Source organism: Topomyia yanbarensis, chromosome 2 (genome assembly GCF_030247195.1).
Source record: "Topomyia yanbarensis strain Yona2022 chromosome 2, ASM3024719v1, whole genome shotgun sequence".
NCBI classification, from domain to species: Eukaryota; Metazoa; Arthropoda; class Insecta; order Diptera; family Culicidae; genus Topomyia; species Topomyia yanbarensis.
The window spans coordinates 86,302,668-86,328,124 of NC_080671.1; the positions used below are offsets into that span (position 1 = coordinate 86,302,668).

Consider the following 25,457-nt stretch of genomic DNA (forward strand, 5'->3'; position numbering starts at 1 on the left):
ATGTGCCCACACATCATTTGTTCATCGACTTCAAAGCCGCATACGACACTATCGATCGAGATCAGCTATGGCAGATTATGCACGAGTGCGGATTCCCGGACAAACTGACGCGATTAGTGAAGGCGACGATGGATCGGGTGATGTGCGTAGTACGTGTCTCAGGGACGCTCTCGAGTCCCTTCGAAGCACGCAGAGGGTTACGGCAAGGTGATGGTCTCTCGTGTCTGTTATTCAACATCGCGCTGGAAGGTGTAATAAGAAGAGCAGGGATCGACACGAGTGGCACGATTTTCACAAAGTCCGTTCAGCTACTTGGCTTCGCCGATGACGTTGATATTATTGCACGAAACTTTGAGAAGATGGAGGAAGCCTACATAAGACTGAAAAGAGAAGCCAAGCGCGTCGGACTTGCCATCAACACGTCAAAGACAAAGTACATGATAGGAAGAGGTTCACGAGAAGAGAATGAGAACCGCCCGCTTCGAGTTTGCATCGGTGGCGACGAAATCGAGGTGGTTGAAGAGTTCGTGTACTTGGGCTCACTGGTGACCGCCGACAATAATACCAGCAGAGAGATTCGTAGACGCATCGTGGCAGGAAATCGTGCTTACTTTGGCCTCCGCAAGACACTTCGGTCGAACAGAGTTCGCCGTCGTACGAAGTTGACCATCTACAAGACGCTGATTAGACCGGTAGTTCTCTACGGGCACGAGACCTGGACCATGCTCGTGGAGGACCAACGCGCACTTGGTGTCTTCGAACGGAAAGTGCTGCGTACCATCTACGGTGGAGTGCAGATGGAAGACGGCACATGGAGACGGCGAATGAACCATGAGTTGCATCAGCTGTTGGGAGAGCCGCCCATCTGTCATACCGCGAAAATCGGACGACTACGGTGGGCCGGGCACGTAGACAGAATGTCGGACAATAGCCCAGTGAAAACGGTTCTCAATTGCAATCCGACCGGTACAAGAAGACGTGGCGCGCAGCGAGCACGATGGATCGACCAGGTGGAAGACGATTTGCGGACCCTTCGCAGACTGCGTGGCTGGCGACGCGCGGCCATGGACCGAGTGGAATGGAGGAATCTTTTGTATACGGCACAGGCCACTTTGGCCTTAATCTGTTAATAAATAAATAAGAATGAAAGAATGCATTCATTTGCGATCCTTTCTGCTTTCATTCAAAACACTACGTATGCGATGGAGAATGAATCATAGCCGGGCGCTGTCACTTTTTTCAGTTTTGTGTTTTGCTTCTCGCTTTCGCATGAACGCGTAACTCTGCACAAGAAGGGTTGCCGAGATCGGGTTTCACAGTAAGAGCACGTTGGTGGATGATTTCAAATTGATCGTTTCGTGAAATGATTTTTCCCATGCCTGGAGCTGGCCCTGTGACTGACTACGGTGATCCAGAACCAGTTCTACTACTGTCGATAAGTTGGATAAAGCACAAGATTCGCTCATAGGCAGTATCCGAACATGCCAACCTGCACTGCATTTGCACTCAAACAAAAACTTTTTTGCCAGATGTGAGTCGGAAAATGTCAAAGCATTTGTTGCACAACTACAGTATTCTAGCCAGGGCACAGACTGGACATTTCACATGGCTACCGTTAATTCGTTTACTGAATTATATTATTTGATATGTAACTGCCCTGCAGTACTGCAATTGCCCGGCTGTATTTTTGGTTTTCCATACATAGATACATATGTACAGGGAGCTGAATCTCAAGGATGTGCTTCTGTTCCTAAACCTGAGTAAAGAGCTATAGAGTTTTCTCAGAAGTGCGGAGAAACAGGTCGATTACAGAGAAAATACAACAGTATATTTACAGCATCGGCGATCGATGTGTGGGATTTCTGACTACAAAAGGGTTATAACTGAACTATCGCTTCTAAAAATCACGACCAAGTGAACTCAACAGTGTCCGATAATCCTATCTTGATCACGGTAAGGCGCAAATCTCCTATCAACATGGGAAACGTGCCATTTGAGCCAGTCGCTACTGATTCCTAATACATTCCTGGTTGTTTCTTTTGTCACCCCAAGAAATTTCGGTACAATATTAGGTTGGAACTATAAGTCAAATTAGAAGAAATTTCTCATTCAATCTATCAAAATATAAGCTTTCACGTAGAGGTACAGAAAACAAACTTTACACCTTGGTAGTTGGAATCTTTTTCAAAAAAATTATCTTGCAAATAAATATTATGCATGTTCATTATTTTCCATCATCTAAAATCAACCTGAAATTATTTTCCAGAACTCATACCGGAGAGAGGCCATACCGGTGCGAGATTTGCAACTTCTCGTCGGCACAATCCTGCAATCTGCAATCGCATTACCGACGCACTCACGGAGTCGACCCAAAAACAGATCCGCAACTGTTCAACCAACTCCGTCAGCAATCATCGACGGCGGATAGTGCCAGCCCCACCAGCTCTGAGATGGTTCCACAATCATCGGCTTCCTGGGCTCAACAAACGAGGGCGCTGCCCAAGCTGCTACCGAAACCACCCGGTCAAGGTAATCAACCGTTCAAGTGTTGCGTGTGCGAGGAGCCGTTTTTCGACAGGGATCTTCTGTTGATTCATGAGGAAACTCATGTCCCGGAGGCACCGTTCGAATGTCGCCACTGTAGCAATATTTATTCTATTCTGGCGGTTTTCCGGTCCCACGTGAACTTGCATCGCGTCAGCCTCAAGATGGGAGTCGCTAGCGGTAATCCATCACTTAGGAATCCTCAGTCCGGAATCCGACTTCACCCAAATGGGCCGGTGGCGACACGAAAGGTGCCCACTGATACCACCAACACTAACAATGTGCTGAATGCCAACCAACCGTTCGTTCCGAGCAACGACAGCCAATATCCTTACAAATGCGTCGAGTGTAAGGAAAATTTCCAGAAGCAGCAACTTTACTATCACATGAAAGTACATCTCAAACAGAAAAACATATTCTCGAAAAAAAGTCTGAAGTGTGACAAATGCGGAAAAGTGTTCGAGAAAGAATTGACACTGAAAAAGCACATGGATACGGCTCATCCTTCAGTTTCCAGCGCTTCTAGCGGGAACCCGTTGCTGCTGGAAGCTCTTCAAGCTGACACCAGATCCCTATCGCCTTCCACCTCACCTTCCAACATAACAGCGATGCCATCCGAGGTAAATCTCTTGCCAGCAGAGGTTAAAGTGAAAGAGGAAGAACCGGAAAGTTCGCTCGGTGACGACCAAGTGAACTCAACAGTGTCCGATAATCCTATCTTGACGCAATTGCTGAATACAAGCAGTGAACTCACCATCAACCCAACCAACAGCACCTCTCGCGATGGTTCACCCGTTGATCCAGCCAGCACGGAGGGTGGATTCGTGATCAGTGCAGTGGCCACGGTCGATCATAGTTTCCTCGAGCAGCTAGACGCAATGGAGCGTAGTCAGGTTAATCAGCAGCAACAGCAGCAGCCCACAAACGAACCACTAGTACAACAAATGCCTCCGCTTCGACGAATGCCCGTGCTTGAAGAAAGGTATGTATTTGTCCCTTTTAGAATAGTCTCATTTGTGAGGAAAACGATTAATCCCAAATGCGTGTGGGATCTATAGAGTTGTCTTTTGGGGTTTTCGATTGATTGACACCAGTGTAGTGGAGGGCACTGAAACTGCACCGTTTTTGCACTTTCTTGCAGAAGTGCACAAAACTGGGTATGTTCCATTGACACTTCTGCTAGAAAGTGCAAAATCAGTGCAATCCACTACACCGGTGCCAATCAATCGAAAATCCCATTTGTAAAGGTTAAACTAAAACTAAAACCGACGGCATGCTGACGCGCAAAACGCTACTTTTACCATGACAGGATTACAATTTCTACGCGCGTATTTTGTTGAGACTTCAGACATATAAGAGCATCAGTCCGAGTTTTACGCTTGAAGTTTTTAACCGACTTATTTTCTAATCGGAATAGGCGATTTTAACGAAGCCAGGTCTGCTTATCCGATTTTCATTAGCGGTCGCTCATTAAAATGTCTAAATTGCCTGCTAAAGGTATCATACATTAATCCTTTTCTAAACAACTTTTTCCATCTCCCACCATCAGCCTTCGCCGTCCACCGGTTACCCCTGTCAACCACCACACAGCTACATCCAGACCACTCAACTCCGGCCCGTACCGCTGCTCCTTTTGTGCAAAAGTGTTCAACGAGCACTTCGGGCTGCGACAGCACATACGCGCCATGCACTACTCAGAAAAGCACCACAAATGTAAGGAATGTGGTAAAAAGTTCACGCTTGGAATCACCCTGGCGACTCACCTCAGAATACACACGGCCGTTCAACCGTTCACGTGCATCGTGTGCTACAAAACGTTCACCAGGTCAGCCTCTCTCAATGGCCATCTATCGTCGCATTCCTACGGTCGGGTCAAATGTGCCGAATGTGGCGAGTATCAGATCAATGTGTTCAACTATATGAAGCACATCGAAAAATTCCACCCGGACTTCATGAATAATGTTGCGTCCTACAGAGAGAAGGCAGAAGCAGTACTCCAGAGACGTAGAGATTTGATTCTGGAAATCACTCGGGGACTGGCAAAACATCGCTCGGAGATGCCCAATGTGCTGGCTCGTCTGCGAGGTGAGGTGTCGGGAATGGATGACACCGTGCCTAAAATGCGGATTGAAATCAAACAAGAACAGTCCGGCGACCATGAGGAGGTAAGTTCAAGTGAGCAAGTCGTGATTAAAAAGGAACGCGCTGACTCCAGCCAGTCTGAAGTTGTTAGCTCGGCATCGGAAGAACGCGACCTTCCAGCACTCCGGGCTGAATTGAGAAAGCGTCCGCTCAGAAGCAACACGTGCTCTAATGACCTGGAAGAGCTGGTCTTACCACCTGCAAGGAAGTCACTCCGAACAGCAGCGAATTCTTCGCCGAATCTTAAGCGATTGCTAGAGCAAGACAATTCCTCTTCGAGCGAGGACGTTTCCCAACAAGAGGCGCTGTGAAATAAAGATATTTATAGATGCATGGATACTTCTATTTCTTAAGCTATTGCACATTGATTTAAACACCCTCAAAGGTTTCGTGCTAGGAATTCTGCTTGTAAGATGTCGGACTCCGATTTTGAATTCGGAAATCGTAAACTAAATTCCTAGTGGATTTCGAAAAGATAACATAAAAATATAAGAATTAGAATTATATTTAGTATATCAAAATACCAAGTTCAAAAATATACGACTTGCTTGTGACCTTTGTTTTGTTTAGAAATAAGAGTAAAAAATAAATTTGATAAATGTACAGATATCATATGTTTCTAATTACATTATTGAGAAATTAATCACTAACTAAATTTTCCTTCATTAAAAGTTACACTTCTTCAACAAAACTTTTTGAGCAAGAGTATTGTATTGTCTAATGGAGCTTTAACCTCGATGGGTCATTCACGCTCGTTTGAGCGAGAGTGTGGAATGTAGTACTTAACGCAAAGTATTTCGCTTTAATTTTTTTATTATTTGTTATGTTACGAGGATTGTTCAATAAGCCCTTAGAAAATCCGAGAGGTGGAGCTCGTAGTGTCGGTACAGATTTTTTTGTAAGTGGCACTATCGACAGGAAAGCTGTCAAAATGTCAGCTCGATCCATAGTATCAGCAGTACAATTTCTATCGTTGATTAGGGCGCCGTACACGAGGAGTTAGTAATGTCATTACTGAGAGGTAATGTCACTTTTAATGAACGTGTAAGGCGAGTTATGATGGAATTCCCATACCATTCCAGTAATGACACTACTTAGTAATGACACTTTTATTGCTCGTGTAAGGGCCCCTATTAAAGTCTATTTGTTTGTTCATAACAATGGAAAAAAGAGAGTTCAGGGCTGTCATCAAACATCTCCATTTGAAAGGCTTAAGCCCGAAAGAAATTGAAGCTGAGTTGGATGCAGTTCATGGCACATCTGCACCTGTGTTCGCAACGGTTTACAATTGGGTGTGAATTTAAACGTTACCGTTCATTCACAAAAGATGACATCGTTCAGGACGCCCAGTTGAGGTGTCTACTCTAGAAAAACTCTAGAGTCAGAGAACTGCGGCGAGATAAACAGCATTTTTGGCAACGTATGCCCCGGCATTGTATGGCAACACGTCCAATGTTATAAGGATATAGGCAATGTTCGATTGGATTCGTTTTTTGACAGCTAAACGCGAATCCAATCGATCCAAAATGGAGTCTCCGCAGTTCTCTTTCTAGAATTTTTCTAGTCTACTCCTGAAATCATCGATAAACTCCGCGTTCTGATGTGCGATCTGCTAATCGAAATGCGGGATTTCGTTAAGGCCACGGGCATATCACAAGCTAGAGTAGCTTCAATTTTGCATAAAAATTGCTTGTGAAAAAAAAATCAGCAAGATGGGTGCCGCGTTTGCTCTCAGAGGAGGATAAAATTTATCCAATCCAATTTAATGCAATCGTGTAGTGTACTCCGAGGTTATGTTGAACTCTTCCATCGCAATCCTGCGGAATACTTTCGTCGATATGTCACTGTGGACAAAACTACACTAGTACACTCCAGAAATGAAGAAAATGGCTTGGCGGACGACGGTTCACTTCCAACGAGGACGTCATACCTCAAACGAATGAGTATTTTGCAGAACATCCAAAATCATCATTTTTGATGTGACAGAAATTTTGGAAAAACGGTTGGAAAGTGTGTAGAACTGAAAGGAGATTATGTTGAGAAATTAAATTTTTTATCCAAAAATAGTCTTTTTCCACTTTTTCCTAAGGATTTATTGCACGACCCTCGTATAAAATAGTGAAACTAAAATAAAACCTTTGTCTGAAGTATGTTTCCAAAATATCGACCATATTGAACTACCTAATTTGGTTTAAATTTGGAAGTTCGCCTGCGACACCCTGTGCGTACTATTATACGTTTTAAACCCCAATCACCGAAGTAATAAACCATTTTTCACCAAATCACATGTTCAAAAAAAATCTGACGGTACGATATACGACGATAGAATACAAGAAGAATCGTTATGGGATTCCGTTACCACTTCGTCTCATTAGAATTCGATACTAACTAATGACAGAACTAAACTAGCGCCGATTGACGATAGCTCCATACAAACGAAAACACTATTTGTGTTTCTGAGCAAACCCCTAGTCCTGCGTGATATCCCCCGAGAAAGGGAGTTCTGATTAAGCCGATAAGAATTAATGAAGTCGAAACTAAGTCAGTGTCGGATTCTGATGAGACGAGGTCGAAACGTAAATTCCATGACAAATTTATTTATCTATCCAAAGGAGCTCAACAAAAATATGAGGTCCAATTCTCAGTCACGACACCCAGTGACTAGAAAATTTCCTTTTAGTCACTGGGTGAGGTGACCGTGAGAACGGTGAGGGTTTGGTTTCGAATATTCAATAATGCTACTGGATAGATAACGACAGACCTACGTTTATTTTACAATCAACTAGTTCCTCAAAGCTGTTTTTATATCAACCCAACTCAATCTTCTGGGGGAACCGTCTAGCTCAATAGTTTTATGTTTCTACGCTTAGCCTGTTCCTTGCTCGCACTGTGTACGTAAAACTCCTGGAAGGTCGGATCGATAAACTTATCCTTGGGTAAGGTCTTGAACACCGGCTCCCCATACCAGGTTCCCACTTCCCAGCCCTTCACATCCTTCATGAGTTCAGCCTCTTCGTCACGGTTTCGTCTTATCTGCTTCAAATATTCACGATCACGCTCAGCCAACAGCAGAGCATAGATAACATTCCGTGCAGATCGCATTTCGACCTCGTTACGTTGATTTTCCTTGCAGTTCAAATAGTACAAGGAGAGGCCGACGGTGGTGAAACCAGCGTAAGCGGCTATCAGCTGCCATCCTGCGGGGTAAGATATTCGGATAAGAAAATCAAAACAAATGGTGACATAACTGAACGACCTACCTTTGAAGTATTTTTTTGCTGGAACTCTCGCAAAAGGAATACTAGAATAGCCACCTCTTGGTGGCATATCCTGCAACTTGGCTGGAGGAGTGCTCATCTTGAATCTGTGTAAAGGAAGAATTTATAAATGCAAAACCACGTACAATTCAAGAAATATATCACACAAAACCTTTTTCACTCGTATCCAGCAAAAAAATGTTTCGATCAGCATAGAATATGTCAAAACTCAAACTGGTTGAACCGATTCGAGGTAATGTTGTGTCGCACGTATAATGTTGCGCGACAGTGGACTGGTGTGGAAAATGCGGCGGACATATTTACACAGTAAAAATTTTAGGATGCTCCGGTGTTTTAACTCATTTTTGTACCTGTATCAATGGGATTATAGCTCCAGTAATGTTGTAAACATAATTTGAATTTATTCCCCATAACCTAGAAGTCCCATGTATATTTTTGACTTGAAAATTTGACTCTAGATACTGCATAGGGTAAAAGAGGTATTTTGGCCCACTTTAGGACATAGTTTTAAAATTTTGCGAATAAGACATACAGTCGTGATTCGCTGGTTGGGCCACAGCCTTGTCCAACTAACGAATTTGATTCGTTAGTTGGACCGACTGACAGATGTCAAAAACTCTCCAAAGGAGCGTTGTCAATTTTATTTAAAAAAACTGAACATCCCTTAAAAAAGCTGGAAAAAACTGGATACCCGAAAAACCAAATTTATTCTTGCAAACAAATAAATATATTTTATTAAAAATTCGATTATGTATAGCAAAGTATATACTAGCGAATTTTTAGTTAAGGGTAGTATAAAAGTGATCGCTACTATTTAAATATAACTTTTAGATAATTTCACATGGCAAGTTATAAGTAATTTGAAATGTGAAACGAAAAAATTAGTACCTTCAAGCTAACGCACTGTGCCGTATGTAATAAAGATACTAAAAACACTATTTATTTTAATTAACGATATCTGCCAATCTTGCACTCCATAACATATCAATTTCTGATGTGTAATGAAATATGATAGGGTGCAGCGAAATTTGGTTACTGAAAAACAATTAAGTTGTTCCCCAGAGAGGATGTACTCTTCACAATTTTATTTTTTTATTATTTATTATTATCTTATATAGTAAACTACTATTGTATTGCAAATATTGAAGAAATAATTTTGGCACATACTTCTGGGAAAAAACTGGATAAAACTGGACAATATTTTAAAAAACTGGACGATTTACACATTTGTCTGTTTGACTGGATCGAGTAAAAAAAACTGGAAGAATCCAGTTAAAACTGGAAGGTTGGCATCGCTGGACGTTAGTAGTGTGATTGCATCTATTCACATCTCTACCCAGTTAAGCTCAGCCGGAAGTGAACCGGAATTCTGGCTGGTTCCAGTTCGTATTCCGGCTCCAGTGACACAACCGATTCTAGTTAGAATCGGTTGTGTCACTGGAGCCCGTGGACGAATTGGAACCAGCCAGAATTCCAGTTCATTTCCGGCTGAACTTTACTGGGTAATAATTCAATATTAAATTTGCAAAAGGGCGAATAAGATTTGTAAACAAACTTTTATTTCGATGGTTTCTCTTAATTTACTATAATTTGAAAGCAGAAAACAATTGAAATTGCTTCTACGAAGGGTGAAAATTTACATTAACGCATATTTTTCGTGAAATTCCACTCTGCAGCAGACTAAAAAGCGAAACAAGTTTGTTTACAACATCGAATTACATCTGACCATCAGTACAGTACAGATATCTTTAAAACGTACTAAGAAATCAATAAAAATGGTATGTTTCATGAAATACTTTTTTCAATTTCCGCCACCCAAATTTTATTTTGGCTCGTGGCGGAAATATATTTTGGCCAGGGTTATAATTTTGCAAACATTATCGCCCACTTCGTGTATATTCGCAGTAATTTCATATTGTTGGAATAAACTACCATCATAAGAATAAAGAATAGAGAATTATCAAATTCTATTGTTCTTCTAGCTTTCTCTTTTGATTCATCCATGTTATTCCTATTAAAGTGACTGAATCCCTCATTTACCATGTATGTGCCATCTCAATCATTTACCATGTATCTGTGAAGTCATTCCAATCGAGTAAGATACCATTGGGCCATAGCGATGCCAACCTTCCAGTTTAAACTGGATTCTTCCAGTTTGTTTTAAACCATCCAGTCAAACCGACAATCGGAAAAATCTTCCAGTTTTTTTTAATTTGAGCCAGTTTTATCCAGTTATTTTTTTAGTAAATAATCATATATTTAGTTTTTTTTTCTCACAAATTGTAACTTGATTCATAGAATTTTCAAGCAAGCGATGGGATGATGCCGATTGCCCCAGAATAAGACATGGGGTGGCCAAAATACCTCTGTTACTCTTCGTCAACAATGCGGCAATGACAGACAAGCCTGATTATCAGGGTTGCCAGCTTATGTTTTTTGGCAGCATACGTAAAAATCTGTGTTAAGGACAAAGTAAAAGTTTGTCTCAAAACAAGAAGTCGCGACTTTTTTAGTTTTAGCGCGAATTCCAAAATTGAGAAATCTGCGCTAGTCTGTGCATTATAACAGAAAACTGAGGAAATCTGTGCATTAGTATGGAAATCTGTGCAGTTTTAATTGTCTGAACGAAAATCTGTGAAACACAGATTAATCTGTATGCCTAGCATCTCTGCTGGTTATCAAACGATGTATAGAACTTTGGTCGAAAGCTCGGTATTATTTCCTTGAAGACAAGACGTGACAATCGGTTTCTTATTTTTCGTTCGACATTCTTCTTTTCGCATACCCTGTTGAAATCTTCCAAACAGTGTTGCTATTTTATTATTGAAAATGGATTCTTGCTAATTTATTTTATGCCTACAATTTTTTGTATCTTGAATCCACTATATGATGAAGGGCACCGTTCTTTCCGTATCATGGGTGTTTAGTAGGGTTCGATGAATTTGGTTTGGTTGCTGTCTTATTTTTGTTAAAGTTATCAAGTTAAATCAAGTTATATGTGGTAGATACTTGTTCAACTTTACCGCACAATTTGTGTTCAATTGAATCATGCAGTGTTTTCCAGGATGCTTTTCAATACTGGCTGTGTAAGAGTTAGAATAGAATAGAATAGAATAGAATAGAATAGAATAGAATAGAATAGAATAGAATAGAATAGAATAGAATAGAATAGAATAGAATAGAATAGAATAGAATAGAATAGAATAGAATAGAATAGAATAGAATAGAATAGAATAGAATAGAATAGAATAGAATAGAATAGAATAGAATAGAATAGAATAGAATAGAATAGAATAGAATAGAATAGAATAGAATAGAATAGAATAGAATAGAATAGAATAGAATAGAATAGAATAGAATAGAATAGAATAGAATAGAATAGAATAGAATAGAATAGAATAGAATAGAATAGAATAGAATAGAATAGAATAGAATAGAATAGAATAGAATAGAATAGAATAGAATAGAATAGAATAGAATAGAATAGAATAGAATAGAATAGAATAGAATAGAATAGAATAGAATAGAATAGAATAGAATAGAATAGAATAGAATAGAATAGAATAGAATAGAATAGAATAGAATAGAATAGAATAGAATAGAATAGAATAGAATAGAATAGAATAGAATAGAATAGAATAGAATAGAATAGAATAGAATAGAATAGAATAGAATAGAATAGAATAGAATAGAATAGAATAGAATAGAATAGAATAGAATAGAATAGAATAGAATAGAATAGAATAGAATAGAATAGAATAGAATAGAATAGAATAGAATAGAATAGAATAGAATAGAATAGAATAGAATAGAATAGAATAGAATAGAATAGAATAGAATAGAATAGAATAGAATAGAATAGAATAGAATAGAATAGAATAGAATAGAATAGAATAGAATAGAATAGAATAGAATAGAATAGAATAGAATAGAATAGAATAGAATAGAATAGAATAGAATAGAATAGAATAGAATAGAATAGAATAGAATAGAATAGAATAGAATAGAATAGAATAGAATAGAATAGAATAGAATAGAATAGAATAGAATAGAATAGAATAGAATAGAATAGAATAGAATAGAATAGAATAGAATAGAATAGAATAGAATAGAATAGAATAGAATAGAATAGAATAGAATAGAATAGAATAGAATAGAATAGAATAGAATAGAATAGAATAGAATAGAATAGAATAGAATAGAATAGAATAGAATAGAATAGAATAGAATAGAATAGAATAGAATAGAATAGAATAGAATAGAATAGAATAGAAAGTTAAAAATTTGAGGGAAACGAGAAATAAGGAAAATTTCGCTCAAATCGGAGAATCGAACTTAGGATGTAAATTTAGCCATTTAAAAGAGATACAAGCAGAATTTTAATAATATGATACGTCAACACGCGGTTATGTGCAGGACATTACCCACCCCTAGTTTTTTGTTCGAAGCTTTACCTCTTTGTCGATGGAAGTAAACTGGTTTCATTCGATGGCTGGCCCATTTGGATTCGAACATGAACTGAACCGAGTACAAAACCGAGGGTCGTATGTGGCCGAAATGGAACATCTCGCCACCGGAATATTAAAACTGGCAGGAAACGCAGCCCGTGGAAATAAAAAAAAAAACAGAATTATCTCCTGTTAGCTGTAGCTGGCCATTCGGAATTACGGATTTGAACAAATTGCTCTCCGGCGTGACCATTGCCCAGGATGGTGTGTTGCCTAATATTCATGCCATTCTGCTGCAAAAGAAGACTAAAAAGAACTTAGTTTTTCTTTGTTGGCAGGCGAAACGGTGTCGAGAAAACGCGAACCGGCCCTTCTCAGAACGACCAATGTTGAAGAGTTTTGATTTGATATTCCTTCCCGATCAGAACGACATAACAGAAAGCTATCAAATTTATATCTCATGTTGATATTTATTACTCACTGGTCGTCAAACGGTGGGATAACAAAATTCTCACAAGTTTCCTATCTCATGTCCTAAGTCTATTGATGTCATTTGGTCCTTAGACCGGCGACGACTGGGTGCTATCAGCCTTCTGCCGATAGTAGCAGAATGAGAGGGTGCGAACAGATCTAGTCGAGAAAACATTGCCGTAAAAATGAATAGTTGATCGGAAATTAGCCCCAATACGAATAATCTGACTAGTATCTATGATCACGGGTCAATTTGTATTGAAAATTCGCCGCGTCTGTTTTTATGAACCTAATTTCAAGCTCCGTTATTGCTAACAAGCCCGTGCATCAGGTTAACAATCCTTTATATTTCCCTTCAGTGTTCGTTATTATCGCTCGTATACTTGTATTCCACAATCTGATATGGAAAATAAGAAATACTTTCCTTGATTTATAACATCTCGCGCTATTTTTGCCTGTATAATGTGTCACTCTAGCTTGTCACTCTAGCCTGTATAATGTGTCACTCGGTAGTTTTCAAGCCAATAAATATATCGTAGAGAAGAAGTAGCGAATTCTGTCCAAATACTGTTGCAATAAATAGTGATCCGGCCCATTACGCAGATAAGATTAGCTTTTCTAGGCAATACTCCCACGGTCGGCCGAGTGGAGTTCAAATTGCTTTTGTTTAGGGAACATAGTATACTCTCGGTAGCCGGCTGCCCAGAGTTTAAAAAAACCAAAAACTAAACAAGATCTCTTTTTCGAGTGATCGTGCACTCGAAGACTAACTAAACAATTACGTAATAAAATATGCTTTACAGGTCGCATCGCTTGCTTGGAGCGAATCCTAGACCTGATAACCTTCCAAACTACCAACTCCGCGACACCTATGGAAGAGTCTGATGAATCGTCGTCCTTCCGTTAAGTAGGTGGAGCATCAACACTTCCTGTCTACCTTATCCTTTATCCTTCCCCGTGAACGATGGAGATGGGGGCGGCCGGCAATGATGGCTATCATGCTGTTGAGGTTTTAATATGGGTCGAAATGGTATGAATTCCTACTTACCATTTCCTAAGCAACTCTTATTAGATAATCAGCAGTCAAATATGATGAAGTCAGTGTGCAATCCGCCAAAATCATCGTCACAACGCAACGCAACGCAATTTGTGTTCAATTGAATCATTTTTACTCTTTTACCTATAATAATTTTATTTGTCAAAAGTAATGACAATATTTTCCCGTAAATATAGTAACATTGCCAAACATCACTTCGCTATCTCTGCAGTAACATTTGCTATGGTGTAAGTTGTCAAAATCAACCAATCAGGAACATTCTAACGTAAAATTGGAACAAAAACGGTCCCCCTATTGTCACGTCTTGTCTTAGGTAAAGATGAACGGATAGCAATTGGAAAATAGGGTAGACGAGCCCTTATTCATTTCATTAGTCAGAATGTCACATTATTTCGTTGATAACTCGGGTTAACTGTCACCCCAACAAACATTTTGGCTGGATAATGGTTTAAACAGTTCTTGTTCAGCTTATTCTCGCTGGTTAAAGGCTTGTTCAGCTTTCGTTGTTTGTTGGGACCGAATTGCGCTTAAATAAGTTTCAGCATGTCTTCTTCGTTCCTAAAGCAATAAAATGAAAAATCTGGCCTACCACAATGTAAAATACTCGCGTTTGAGCGAAGTAAAAAGTCGAGTGCAAAGCACCCGTATTCATCTTACCATTTAAGTTAATGCGTTGAATAGAGATAGCAGACACTATGCTCTAACTAATGTGTTCTAATGGGTGGGATGAATAGAGGTGCTAAGATGAATTAGGGCACAGTTACAATACATAATCTAAATAAAATCAATTCATAACATTATCACAGACTAACAGACATAACACTATGAGGAAATTTCTCTAAAAATATGGATCCACTCATTTCCCCATAACACCAGCTCCACCTTATATACACGGTCCCAAACAGTAGCATACTAGAGTGTTACCCTTCCCGCTTGGGAACAATTTTTCATTAGTGGTCTATCCCCCGCATGCTTGTTCATATGTCAGAGGCGCCATCATCGCAAATTCGGCCACAGTGTCAACTACAAATATATTTAAAATGACCGTTAAAGCGGATGAAGCATTGTTTTCGAGTGTTGTGTCTGTTAGTCTGTGACATATTGTTCATATAAGGGTAACAATCCAATTAAATTTTTTATTTAAGTATATCCATTACAACTGGTATGAAATACAATCACATTAATGTATTTGTTGCATAATTAGTTCGTATATTAGCTAATCATCCATCAAATTTCCATATTTTAATTAACACTGGGGCTGTTCGGCAAATACATTTCCGAGTCGGCATTCTTCTCCGATTTCTCCATCTGCGTGTAGGGTGGATCGTGCGGTTTGGCCATAATGCCCAAGCTCTGCTGCAGCTGCCAGCGACGTGCCGCTCGTAGCGATTTCGTACGCCGAATCGTTCGAGCCAACATGAAGGCACAGATACTGCCCAGAATCTGCACGAAAGCTACGGTGGTAGCTCCTGTAGCAATCAATCCGGCACTCTGGGACACGACCCAGCCCAGTCGAGAGTAGCAACCGTAATCGTAGGGAACGCATTTTTCCTCCATCGTGGATGGCAGACAGCACGATTCGGGGAGCTCTATGTCCTCCGGGTTGGTCGGGATTGGCATGAAGAACGCCCAGTCTTCATAGCTTTCCACTCCGCAGCACTCGAGCTGAGGTGAAAGTGGAATTAGTTTGATGAAAATATCGATTTAGGCCAAATACATACCACACGCTGCATGAAATCAACCGATTGTTGGACATTCGTATTCGTTTTGTAGCTAGCCATTGATTCGTTGATGGTTCGACGAACCATTTCTTCAACCTGTCCGCGAAGAACGAATGCAGAAATGGCAGCAGCTACTTCCAGTATAAAAACTAAGGCCAACATGACGCCGTACTGAGAGTAAAAAAAAAGGTTTAAGGGTTAAGTGTACATCTCGGGACAGAGTTAGAGCATCTTACGATATTGATCATCGCGGTACTCTCCTTAACGGCTCCGACGCAGCCGAAGATTGAAACGACCATCATGATGAATCCGATCGCTACAAGCAAGTGCGCTGGCGAGAAGAAGTGTGAATCGATAAAGTACTCGAAATCATCGAAAATGGTTCCGATTGCTGTTCCAACGGTGACTAGGAGGATTGCTGTGAGCTGGAAGAAGATGATTGATATTTTTGTAATATTTATTTAGGGATAGTTTGTAATGATTTCGTCACCATTTGCATCGATTGAGATACCCCATGTGACAATTTAAATGACTTGCGTCTACCACAATCGACTCCCGCTCAAAAAGGTTTCGGTGGAAAATGCAATGCTAAGAAAGATTCTATCAAATGTTGAAGTAGATAAGCCGTTGCTACCGATTCCTCAATCGCCAGCTCCACCTAACGATCCGAGACAAATTCCGGAATACATTCTGGTTCTAACTCTGAATATGCCATGCTCTTCAAGTCCGTACGAATACCTAACCATACAGCAAAAAAAAACTGGAAGTGACGAGGACTCAGATTGCCGCAAGGAAGGGTCCATGCGCTAAGTTCCCGATATTCACAAGGCGGTCGGAAGAATGGCCTCTGTTCATCAACAGCGTCAACAACGGAAACAGTGTGTGCAATCTTGAAAAGCCTCAGGAAAGTATTAAAGGGCAAGCGTAACAGGTAGTGAGGAGCAGACTTCTGCTGCCAGAATCGGTCATAAAGCTGATCGAAACTCTTCGGCTTCTGTGCGGCAATTACTTCATTCTCTGATTTAAAAAGCGAAGAAGGTGGATCCCCACGTAATGAACGTTTCGCCACGTTTATTAGATATGGCATGGTCGTGCAACAACTTTGTGATCATTTAGTGACTTCGGGACCAGTAAATCATCTCGTAAACCATATGCTCATTGCCGAATTGATGGAAAAGTTTATACGGTTCAACAGCTACAACTATCGGAGAAGAAGGTGTGATTCGCTGAAGTAACGGCCAGATTCAAGTATCTTTGCGGACTGAACTGCATGTGTATGCACCGCTAGAGTCACTCACCGCCAATCTTGGTGAGCCAATTGCAGTTTCGACGAAACTTGCTTGGACCAGAGGCCTTAGTATGAAGCAAAGGCCTTAGTATAAAGGTACGTAAAGAGTGTGCAGAGAGTGAAGCCAAAAAAAGTCTACCTATCGAGCAAAATTAGAATCCAGCTTTGCTGCAGAAGTATCAGAGATGGATTCCAATTGTGCTCGATAGGTAGACTTTTTTTGACTTCACTCTTTGTGCAACTGTCCTCTATAAACTGTGGCTTGGACAATATACGGCCCTCAGGGAAAAATAATTTTGATGAAGAAAATACGTTTTTCAACTGTGAAAAATATATAGAAGGTAAATTTCTTGTTACATCACTATGAACTCACTCTTCCGGTTTTAGTTTATACTAAAATGATATTCGGTGATTAAAATCTGGATGGAAAACATGATAGTGGGCGAAAATCACTGGATTAAAGAGTACAGGTGTTGATAATCGAGGTTATTCACTGATAAATCCAAATTCTAGGTGAACATTTTCCGTTTCTTAAACAACCAACATAACCTCAAAAATAAAATAAAAATCAAAGTATCGATAATAGACCTTTCTCGTCAAAAAATTTTATATGCGGAACAGCTTCCGTTTTCATCGCTGGATCGATTCTGAATACTGTCACGTTAATTTGGTGTCTCTAACTATTGAAAAAATCAAAAATTCTTCGAACTGCCCATTTTACTCTGTATTCCCCTGTCCTATTTTACCTCGATTCTCCATACTTTTACACCATTTGGATGAACTTCGTGTGGGGAATATGAAATAAAGTTACGGCGGGTAGCTTATAACAAAGTTCCAGTAGCCTACCGCTCGCCGGCATCTATTTCAATCTGGCTATTCGCCGTTTTGTTTACTGGGTATGAACTCCAAGAGTTCATTCCAATTTGTCAAAAACATTGTTTTGACGTAGCTGTACCCCAAAACAGTGTTGCAGAATATACCGATTCATCGATATCTAAACCGATTTTTAATTTCAATACCAATAAAATTACTAAAATACCGATTTATTTTTTTTGCCAAAAAATAGCGATTTTCATATAATACGATCAATTAATATTACGTATGGGCCTTTTTAGAAAATGTCTACACATTTCCACATAAAATCATCCGGAAATTGATTCAGCAATCTGCCAGGTTACTATCAAAATTTCAAATGAAGCTCAACAACCGATTCTGAAATCGATTGAGCTCGGTAGGTTTGATTACATAACATTAGAATGATCTATTATTTAAAACCAATAATTTGCAGGTAACTTTTGGTTAGCATACATCTTCACACCGATAAATACCTATTTTTTATTTAGAACTATACCGATATTAGATTTGTTCCAGTACCAGTAGAAAGTGGAAGTACTCCGGAGCAAACAGAGAGAAAATCGTTCCTATGTTCTCTTCTCTTTTTTCTTCTTCCGTTAGCAAGCTGGAGTAAAAAGTTTTTTCGCTTCTGTTTGCTCCGGAGCAACTTCTGTGTAAAGACTAGAACAAACTTATTATACAAAACCATCTGACAACGCTGCTCTAAAGTGAAAAGTGCTCTTCAAACATCGATGACATCTTTTTTGTTTTTTTCCTGTTTTCTCTACCTATCTGTTATGTATTTACATCCTGCCAAGGAATCCAAAAACATCATCTGTCTCCCGTTTCCCAAGAGTTCGCCGACCAGTTTTGCTTTCAAACTGAAGAAAAAACTACAGTTTGACTTCACCAGGCACAATCATCAGAATGAGATGCAGGAAAATATTAACCCGGAATGGTTTCATTTTACCGTCCAGTATGAGAAATATTTTACAAATGATAATCGTGTATGCCCAAAAGGTATTTGTGCGGATCTGCGAATTCGGTTTTTGTGGAATAGTTCGACCAAGGGCTATGATGTAGCAGCGGTGGAGAGTAAGTCCAATCATACGGCTTCATCCCACCCCGGCAGCAGATGAGCGCTGGCGAATGTTTTCAGCCACCTGGAGGAGGAGGTTCAGCGCGGAAGAAATGTTACCAGACTTCGCCGATCTGGTGTCTGGACTTTTTTGATAATCTCATAGAGATTGGGTGTGCAGATGGGCGGTTGGAGTTCTGAGAGGGAACGACTGGTAACTTTAAGGTAAATTGTATGGAGTCATTTGTTTTTATCACAACTATTGACGGACGTTTCATTGCAGGGTATATATGAAGCCGAAAACACCCACAACAATGGGGTAATTAACATAAAGCTCGCCGGTGACAAAGTGATAGTCGCACGATTGAGTGGACGAATCGATTCTCTGAGACTGGAATCGTACACGCAAGGTTGTCAGATCGATTGGGGATTAACGTCTGCATATGGGCGAAGTAAGTTCTATGTTTTAAGCAATTTTTTAAGCTCATCTAGGGCGCCGAACAGACAGATTTTACTTGTTATTTTAAAATACTGTATATTCTAAGTCATTTAATTTTCAGTCTGCAATAAGTATGTCATCAAGTGCCTCAATTCTTATTCTTTTTTAGCCCACGTACGCACCGGTTTGGCAGGAAGCATTAGTTTATTTCAGCAATCCGTCCACAGCGTTGCAAGCTCAACATAACGCATCCGAGGAGGAGCTTCGATGTATTGTGGAGTTTCACCAGCAGGGTTACCGGTGACATGTTTGGAAGTGGCGGGCGGTACAGTCATGACTGGCAGCCAGGGCCACACTGTTAAAGTGTTCCGACTCGATAGCCACCTATTGCAATTCACTCTAAACGGCCATTGCGGTCCTATCACATGTATTTTCATAGACCAGTGGCAGGCCGAGATGGGCGCATCTGGTCGCCAGGATGGTGTGCTATGTGTGTGGGGCTTGAACTAGAACAGCTCCTACATATAGAAAGTTACTAAATACATTTTGATAATAAACAAGACTTCTATTTACATTGCTTTCAATCAGATAATTTATGTTAGAACTTGCTTTTCCTCTTCTATTTTCCCATTACCGCCTCCAGTGACGGTAGTATCCTTAATTTTTCCTTTTCGCCTGCTACCATTTCTTGACCTTTCGTGCAGCTTCTTGTGTCCCATCAAATGACTATGTTCAACGAATCTTTTTCCACACTATTCACAGCCATGGGGTCGTTTGCCAACATGCCTGCGATTATGATCAAATGTGCTCTTCGAAGAAACTCCTGCCCGCAGAGGTCACATTTGTACGGGCGTTCGTTTGTATGGATTTGCATGTGCCGAGTCATGTGAGAATATTTTTTAAACCCGCCACCACAGACTTCACATCTGAATTCTCGATCTTTGCTGTGGATAAATTTGTGCTGTGTAAGTTCTTTAGATTCAAGAAACTTTCTACCACAGATGTCGCAACTAAATATTTGATCCGCAAGATTCATATCGATGTGAACACGCTGGTGACGTTTCAAACTGCTGCTTTCTACGTAGCCTTTGCCACAGATATCATACTTATACGGACGCTCGCCAGTATGCATGCGCTTGTGGCGTGTGAGTTCAGCACTAGTTATGAATTCTTTGCCACAAATATCGCACTTGTGCGATCTCTCACCTGCATGGATAAGTCTGTGTCGCGTGAGACTACTGTTTTCGGTAAACTTCCTACTGCAGATATCGCAAATGTAAGCCTGATCTTTATGGGTAAGCCGTCGTTCGCCGGCGTACAAATGTACAGCAGCAGCCTCTGAACGAAGCCATTGCTAGCAGGAGTCTTTGATTTGGAAGGATAGTTGCTGAGGACCATTCTCATAATAGTATAAAAGTTCTAAGTTCTAACCTCAAAAACAGATAACAATGAAATGTATTTCTTTCAGAGTTGATAACATCCATTACATGATCAAATGCGCTGATGGGTTAGGCTTTGGATTCGACTATATTCCATCGTCATTGAAGCTAGATCATAGAATCATGTTAATTTGACAGACTGCAAGTGTTATTAGTAGCACAAACAGCTAGCAGCCCAGCCAGTATTGTTCTTTCTGCTTTCAACCAACCTGGTTATATTGATGTCAATGCTAAATTCGCTGTTACAGCTGTATGATCGCTATACTGTCCCATTTGTTATGGGATTCGCTATTAACATGGGACAGTTATGCTTAGAACACCAGATTCTAAAAGCGATTAATTTTGGCCAATCACTGGAGACAAAATCACGCGTAACAATTAATAATAAATTAAATTATTGCTGAGTAATTTTTGTTGTACATGAATAAAACATATCTATTTTCTCGTTACCTATGGCTAAATAACCATTAGAAAGATTATGAGTTTATGTTGTCGCATTTTATAATCATTTATACTACTTTCAAGCGATCGATTTTCAAGATACGACTCGCACTTTAACCACCCCTTCACTGCGCCATCAAAATATAAATAAGTCATACTCCTAATGAACTAATATTTATTAAAACATTTACTAAATAAAAACATAGACCTGATAGTTCGTTTGCAAAAAAACACCGAAGCACAGTGAGTTGGTGTTTAAACTCTATCTTTGATCCTAGTGCTGCAGGATTTTGCCAACATTTATACTATTTTCATTCAAAAAAGTATCACGTGTACACTATGTATATGGACTTCTAAATTTGGTAATTGTTACGAATCACACTCGGCCTGGCCTTGGGTACAAGATAATAACTGCTTGATCTCCCACGAGCATGGTCCTGCCGGAGTGTTTGCCTTGCCCGATACCGGGGCAGCCTGCCCTCGTGTGAATCGGAACCGCTGAACATTCCGATGAGGGTATGTCCAACGGGATTACCGACGGAGCCGATCGCTACACTACCAGCAGTAGCTGTGATTTGAGCAATTAATCCAGATGCCTGGTGGGGAGCTACCATTGGTGCAGCGACAGCCGAGTGTGACGCAGGCTGGACCATCGGCTAACTCGATTCCGGCGAGGTGGAGCGGCTGCAATTGGTGCGGACCTATGGAGCGATGTATATAATTTCAAGGACATTTGCAACGCAATTACCAGAGATCATCAAAATGTTTCGTGGCTAACGTTGTAATTCAGCAAAAAAAAAACAAAAGTTAAATTGATCGCAACAAATAAAATCGCTTTCTTCAACGAATCGTGGACAAGAAAAATCCAAATGCCAAATTTAACGGATTTAATGTCTAATGACGTCAAATAAAAATGAAAGCCTAGCGAGCTTGTTAATACAAGATATTCGCATTTAAAAGCGAACCTCATCAAGTTTCTCATACCGTGGTCGAATACAAAAAATTCCAAATCTATGTAAACAAGCTCTGCGAACTGTCAAAAAAGTGAGGTTAAACATTTTCATCCAATGTTCATACAGCGAGAGGTTCATTTTAGTTTGTTTACATTGCTAATGAATTTTGTACTGCGATTCACCACTTCATTTACCGCGTTGCCAAGAACTTAAGTGAAAATATTCAAAGCAGTGCTGCCCAAACGCACATTTTAAGTCCCACCATTCTTGCTGAGGTGAAAAAAATATTCAACATTCTTGCATATTTCAAATTTAAAAAAATCATTAAAAAATCATGATAGCTCCTAAAAATCTCATTGTTACGGAAATGTTCTTATAAATGTGTAATCTTTCAATTAAAAATAAGAAAAACAGGTGTTAGGTCGGACGAGAAAGGTCTATTAGCAACAAAATATCGATTTTGACTGAATGTTTTGGTACCAATAATCAAGTCTAGTTGGCGCTTCGAGCGTATAAGTTTTACGTTTGAGAGCCAATTATATTGCTTGTGGCACTAAAAACTGGATTCTAACTGCACTGCGCACTTACCATTCTTCCATTAACTCCTTCTCATAGACCGGTTAGTTCGACTGGTCTGTCTATGAAAGTACCATCTCTATCACTTGAAATACAGGTTTTTTGACAGCTCGCAGTTTTGAGATCACTCGCACTTTTAAAGTGCGGAGTCCAGGTTGGTGGGAAGTGCGCAATATATAAACAAATAAATATTGGCGGTTTTCTTTTCCAAACAAATAAAGATTTATCGAAAATTGGATTTGGTGTCCATATTATTTAAAAATCCGCTAAATCCACTAATTTGAAATATATTTCACATAAAATTATAAAACCGGGGATCGATATAAGTTTCCTAATAAATACATTTAAAATCATATTGACTTTGCAAAATAAATTTTTCACATTTTTACATCACGTATGTGCCGAAAAAATCTTATTTTCATCAAATGGTGAAATGGTAATATTCCCCGATAAAAATAATTTTTCTAACCTCTATTTTTTTCTATCACTGCCATTATCAAAACAAGCCTTTTTTTCATAAAATACTATACGACATATGGGAAACGAATTGTATAGTTTTATTGTCGTTGTTTTTATCTCCTGCTTTTGAGTTTATCTATCGCTTCAGCATACATCCATTGTTAGCAAACTTTATTTTGATAAGATAAAGTAACCAATGTAATACCTACATCACATCAACCCTCAGTGAGCAACGGTTGTATTTATACCCCACTTACCCCAGCCTGATTAGGTCTGACTCACAATCACTGACGCGAGTACCTGGAATGTCTGTTTCTTTCGGATTTTCAATACACTTACCAGAAACATGAAATTGATGACGAATATCATGTACTTCACACATCGCATACCCATATTGAGGTCATTCCGTTCGGTCGCCATTTTTACACCTTTGAAGTTGAAGGTCACTTAACCGAAAAATGTATCTTGCTTGACTTGATAGTCAGCAGTTTAGGAAACAACTATCACAAATTTCACCACTTATGGCTGGGTTTTTGCGGTATCTTTCACCAGCTAGCAGTTTTTTTTAATTTCACCACACAACACCCAGCTCTTGCTTCTACAACTGTGGAGCGTTAAATGTTCGCGTATTAGAACTAGAGTTTTCCACACTGTTTTGCGATATCTTATCAACTTTACCGCATGAGTGCAGGTACTTTTGATAACGAATTAGACTGGTGTTGCTTCGGTAGCAGTATTGGTAGAAAATCTACCCAAAGTTTTTCCCGTTTTTATCTAAAACTTGTCTGTCGTTTTTTGGTAATCTTTAGGCTAATTAGAAGAAAGGTCTTATTCAATATCTGAATAAAGTACCACTTAATTGAAACTACGAAACATTGATCCGAATTGTGATGTTTTTATACTGTAAAAGAGCTATTGTATGCCGAATCAACACTGTACGACAATGTAGTATGATCTAAGGTAATTTTAGCTAATTTAAAATATGCAAAAAAAGAATTTTCAACTGCGACCCAAACACTGAATATTCTAAACTTTTACATGATTAATCAAGAACGGGTTAACTTTCGATACTTTCTACACCTTTTGTTTAATATCATCACAGCGAACCATGAATTGTGTTTGTTGTTTTAGTAACCATAGATACAATTCGACCTTGAAATTCGTGTGACAAAGAAAATTTCCAGCAACACCCCATTGAAAGAAGACTGTATCCACGTAGTAATATTGATATTCCTATATGTATATAAATATACCTTACTATTGCTTCATAATTCATAGCCATACACACTTAAAAAGGTTTTGTAGCCTTACTTCTGCCTTGATGCACATAAAAGGAACGCATGATTTTCCTTATAAATAAGATCGATATAGTTATTAAAATTATGGAGGAAAACAATAAAATTATCTATGGAATTGAAGGAAAATTATTTATCGTTTAAATAAAAAATATTATCGTTTCCTTTTCCAATAAATATTTGATTGAGATTAAAACAAAATTATTGGGCTTAAAACCGTTGTTATTGAAATTAAATGTGTATTGTTATGTTGCGTTGCGCTGTGATGATAATTTTGATGGATTGCACACTGATTATTTAATAAGAGTTGCTTATGAACTGGTATATAATACTTCTTACCAATCCGACCCTAAAACCTAAACAATCATCATGATAGCCACCATTGTCGGTCGCCCCTATCTCCATTGTCCATTAGCAAGCATAAAGGATAGAGTAGACGGGAAGTGTTGATGCCTAACCTACTTAACGGAATGACGACGTCTTATCAGACTTTTCCATAGGTGTCGTGGAGTTGGAAATTTAGAAGGGTTAAGGTCTAGGATTCACTCCAAGCAAGCGATGCGACCCGTAGAGCATAATTTATTATCTAGTTGTTTAGTTGGCTTTCGAGTACACGGCACTCGAAAAAAGATCTTGTTGAGTTTCTGAGTTTTAACGTTTCTTACAAAAGAAATGTGTAGGATTCGCTCAAACTTTGAAAACTATATCCGAGGCCCCTAGGGCCGAGTCTTACATATCAATCGACTCAGATCGACCAATTGATACAATGTATGTATGTGTGTGTATGTATGTACACTAATTTCATTGAGATAATTACGCAATGGCTGAACCGATATTAACGAAACTAGTTTCAAATGAAAGACCTAACGTGACCATTTGACGCTATTATTCCTGTTTTTAGATATGTTGTTTACTTTCTCAGATATGAATGATTTTGTCAAAATAGGATATGTTTTAGCATGTAACTTTCGAACAAAATAATTTAGTCATGCTA

The 25,457-nt window shown here is 39.3% G+C and overlaps 3 protein-coding genes across 7 annotated transcripts in view; 1 reads left to right on the forward strand and 2 right to left on the reverse strand.

Moving 5' to 3' along the window:
* Window positions 1–5,285, forward strand: part of LOC131678730 (zinc finger protein 91-like) — a 32,936-nt gene extending 27,651 nt beyond the window's left edge. For all 5 annotated transcript variants that reach the window (XM_058959012.1, XM_058959009.1, XM_058959010.1 and 2 more), the window contains exons 3-4: window positions 2,267–3,526; window positions 4,094–5,285. In XM_058959012.1, coding sequence (XP_058814995.1) covers window positions 2,267–3,526; window positions 4,094–4,997 — 2,164 coding nt within the window. In that variant the 3' untranslated portion in view covers window positions 4,998–5,285. The remainder of the gene's footprint in view (window positions 1–2,266; window positions 3,527–4,093) is intronic.
* Window positions 5,286–7,432: 2,147 nt separating this feature from the next.
* LOC131683714 (NADH dehydrogenase [ubiquinone] 1 alpha subcomplex subunit 13) lies at window positions 7,433–8,224 on the reverse strand. The gene is made up of 3 exons (XM_058965948.1): window positions 8,116–8,224; window positions 7,947–8,050; window positions 7,433–7,883 (listed from the first exon to the last, which is right to left on the reverse strand). The coding sequence occupies exons 2-3, from the start codon at window positions 8,041–8,043 to the stop codon at window positions 7,525–7,527; spliced, it is 456 nt and encodes a 151-aa protein (XP_058821931.1). The 5' UTR covers window positions 8,044–8,050; window positions 8,116–8,224; the 3' UTR covers window positions 7,433–7,524.
* Window positions 8,225–15,056: 6,832 nt separating this feature from the next.
* Window positions 15,057–24,228, reverse strand: LOC131678735 (CD63 antigen). Its single transcript, XM_058959019.1, has 4 exons — window positions 23,508–24,228; window positions 15,898–16,086; window positions 15,662–15,832; window positions 15,057–15,605 (listed from the first exon to the last, which is right to left on the reverse strand). Exons 1-4 carry the CDS (start codon window positions 23,586–23,588, stop codon window positions 15,183–15,185), a joined length of 864 nt encoding a protein of 287 aa, XP_058815002.1. The 5' UTR covers window positions 23,589–24,228; the 3' UTR covers window positions 15,057–15,182.
* Between the last annotated feature and the right edge of the window lie 1,229 nt (window positions 24,229–25,457).

Excerpts from the sequence above, each read along its gene's own strand:
- LOC131683714 (XM_058965948.1), bottom strand. The coding sequence starts at position 8,043 with ATGAGCACTCCTCCAGCCAAGTTGCAGGATATGCCACCAAGAGGTGGC. Across the intron at positions 7,884-7,946 it reads AGCAAAAAAATACTTCAAAG|GATGGCAGCTGATAGCCGCT; the intron begins GTAGGTCGTTCA and ends CTTACCCCGCAG.
- LOC131678735 (XM_058959019.1), bottom strand. The coding sequence starts at position 23,588 with ATGGCGACCGAACGGAATGACCTCAATATGGGTATGCGATGTGTGAAG. Across the intron at positions 16,087-23,507 it reads TCATCAATTTCATGTTTCTG|CTCACAGCAATCCTCCTAGT; the intron begins GTAAGTGTATTG and ends ATCTTCTTCCAG. Across the intron at positions 15,606-15,661 it reads TTGATTTCATGCAGCGTGTG|CTCGAGTGCTGCGGAGTGGA; the intron begins GTATGTATTTGG and ends CTTTCACCTCAG.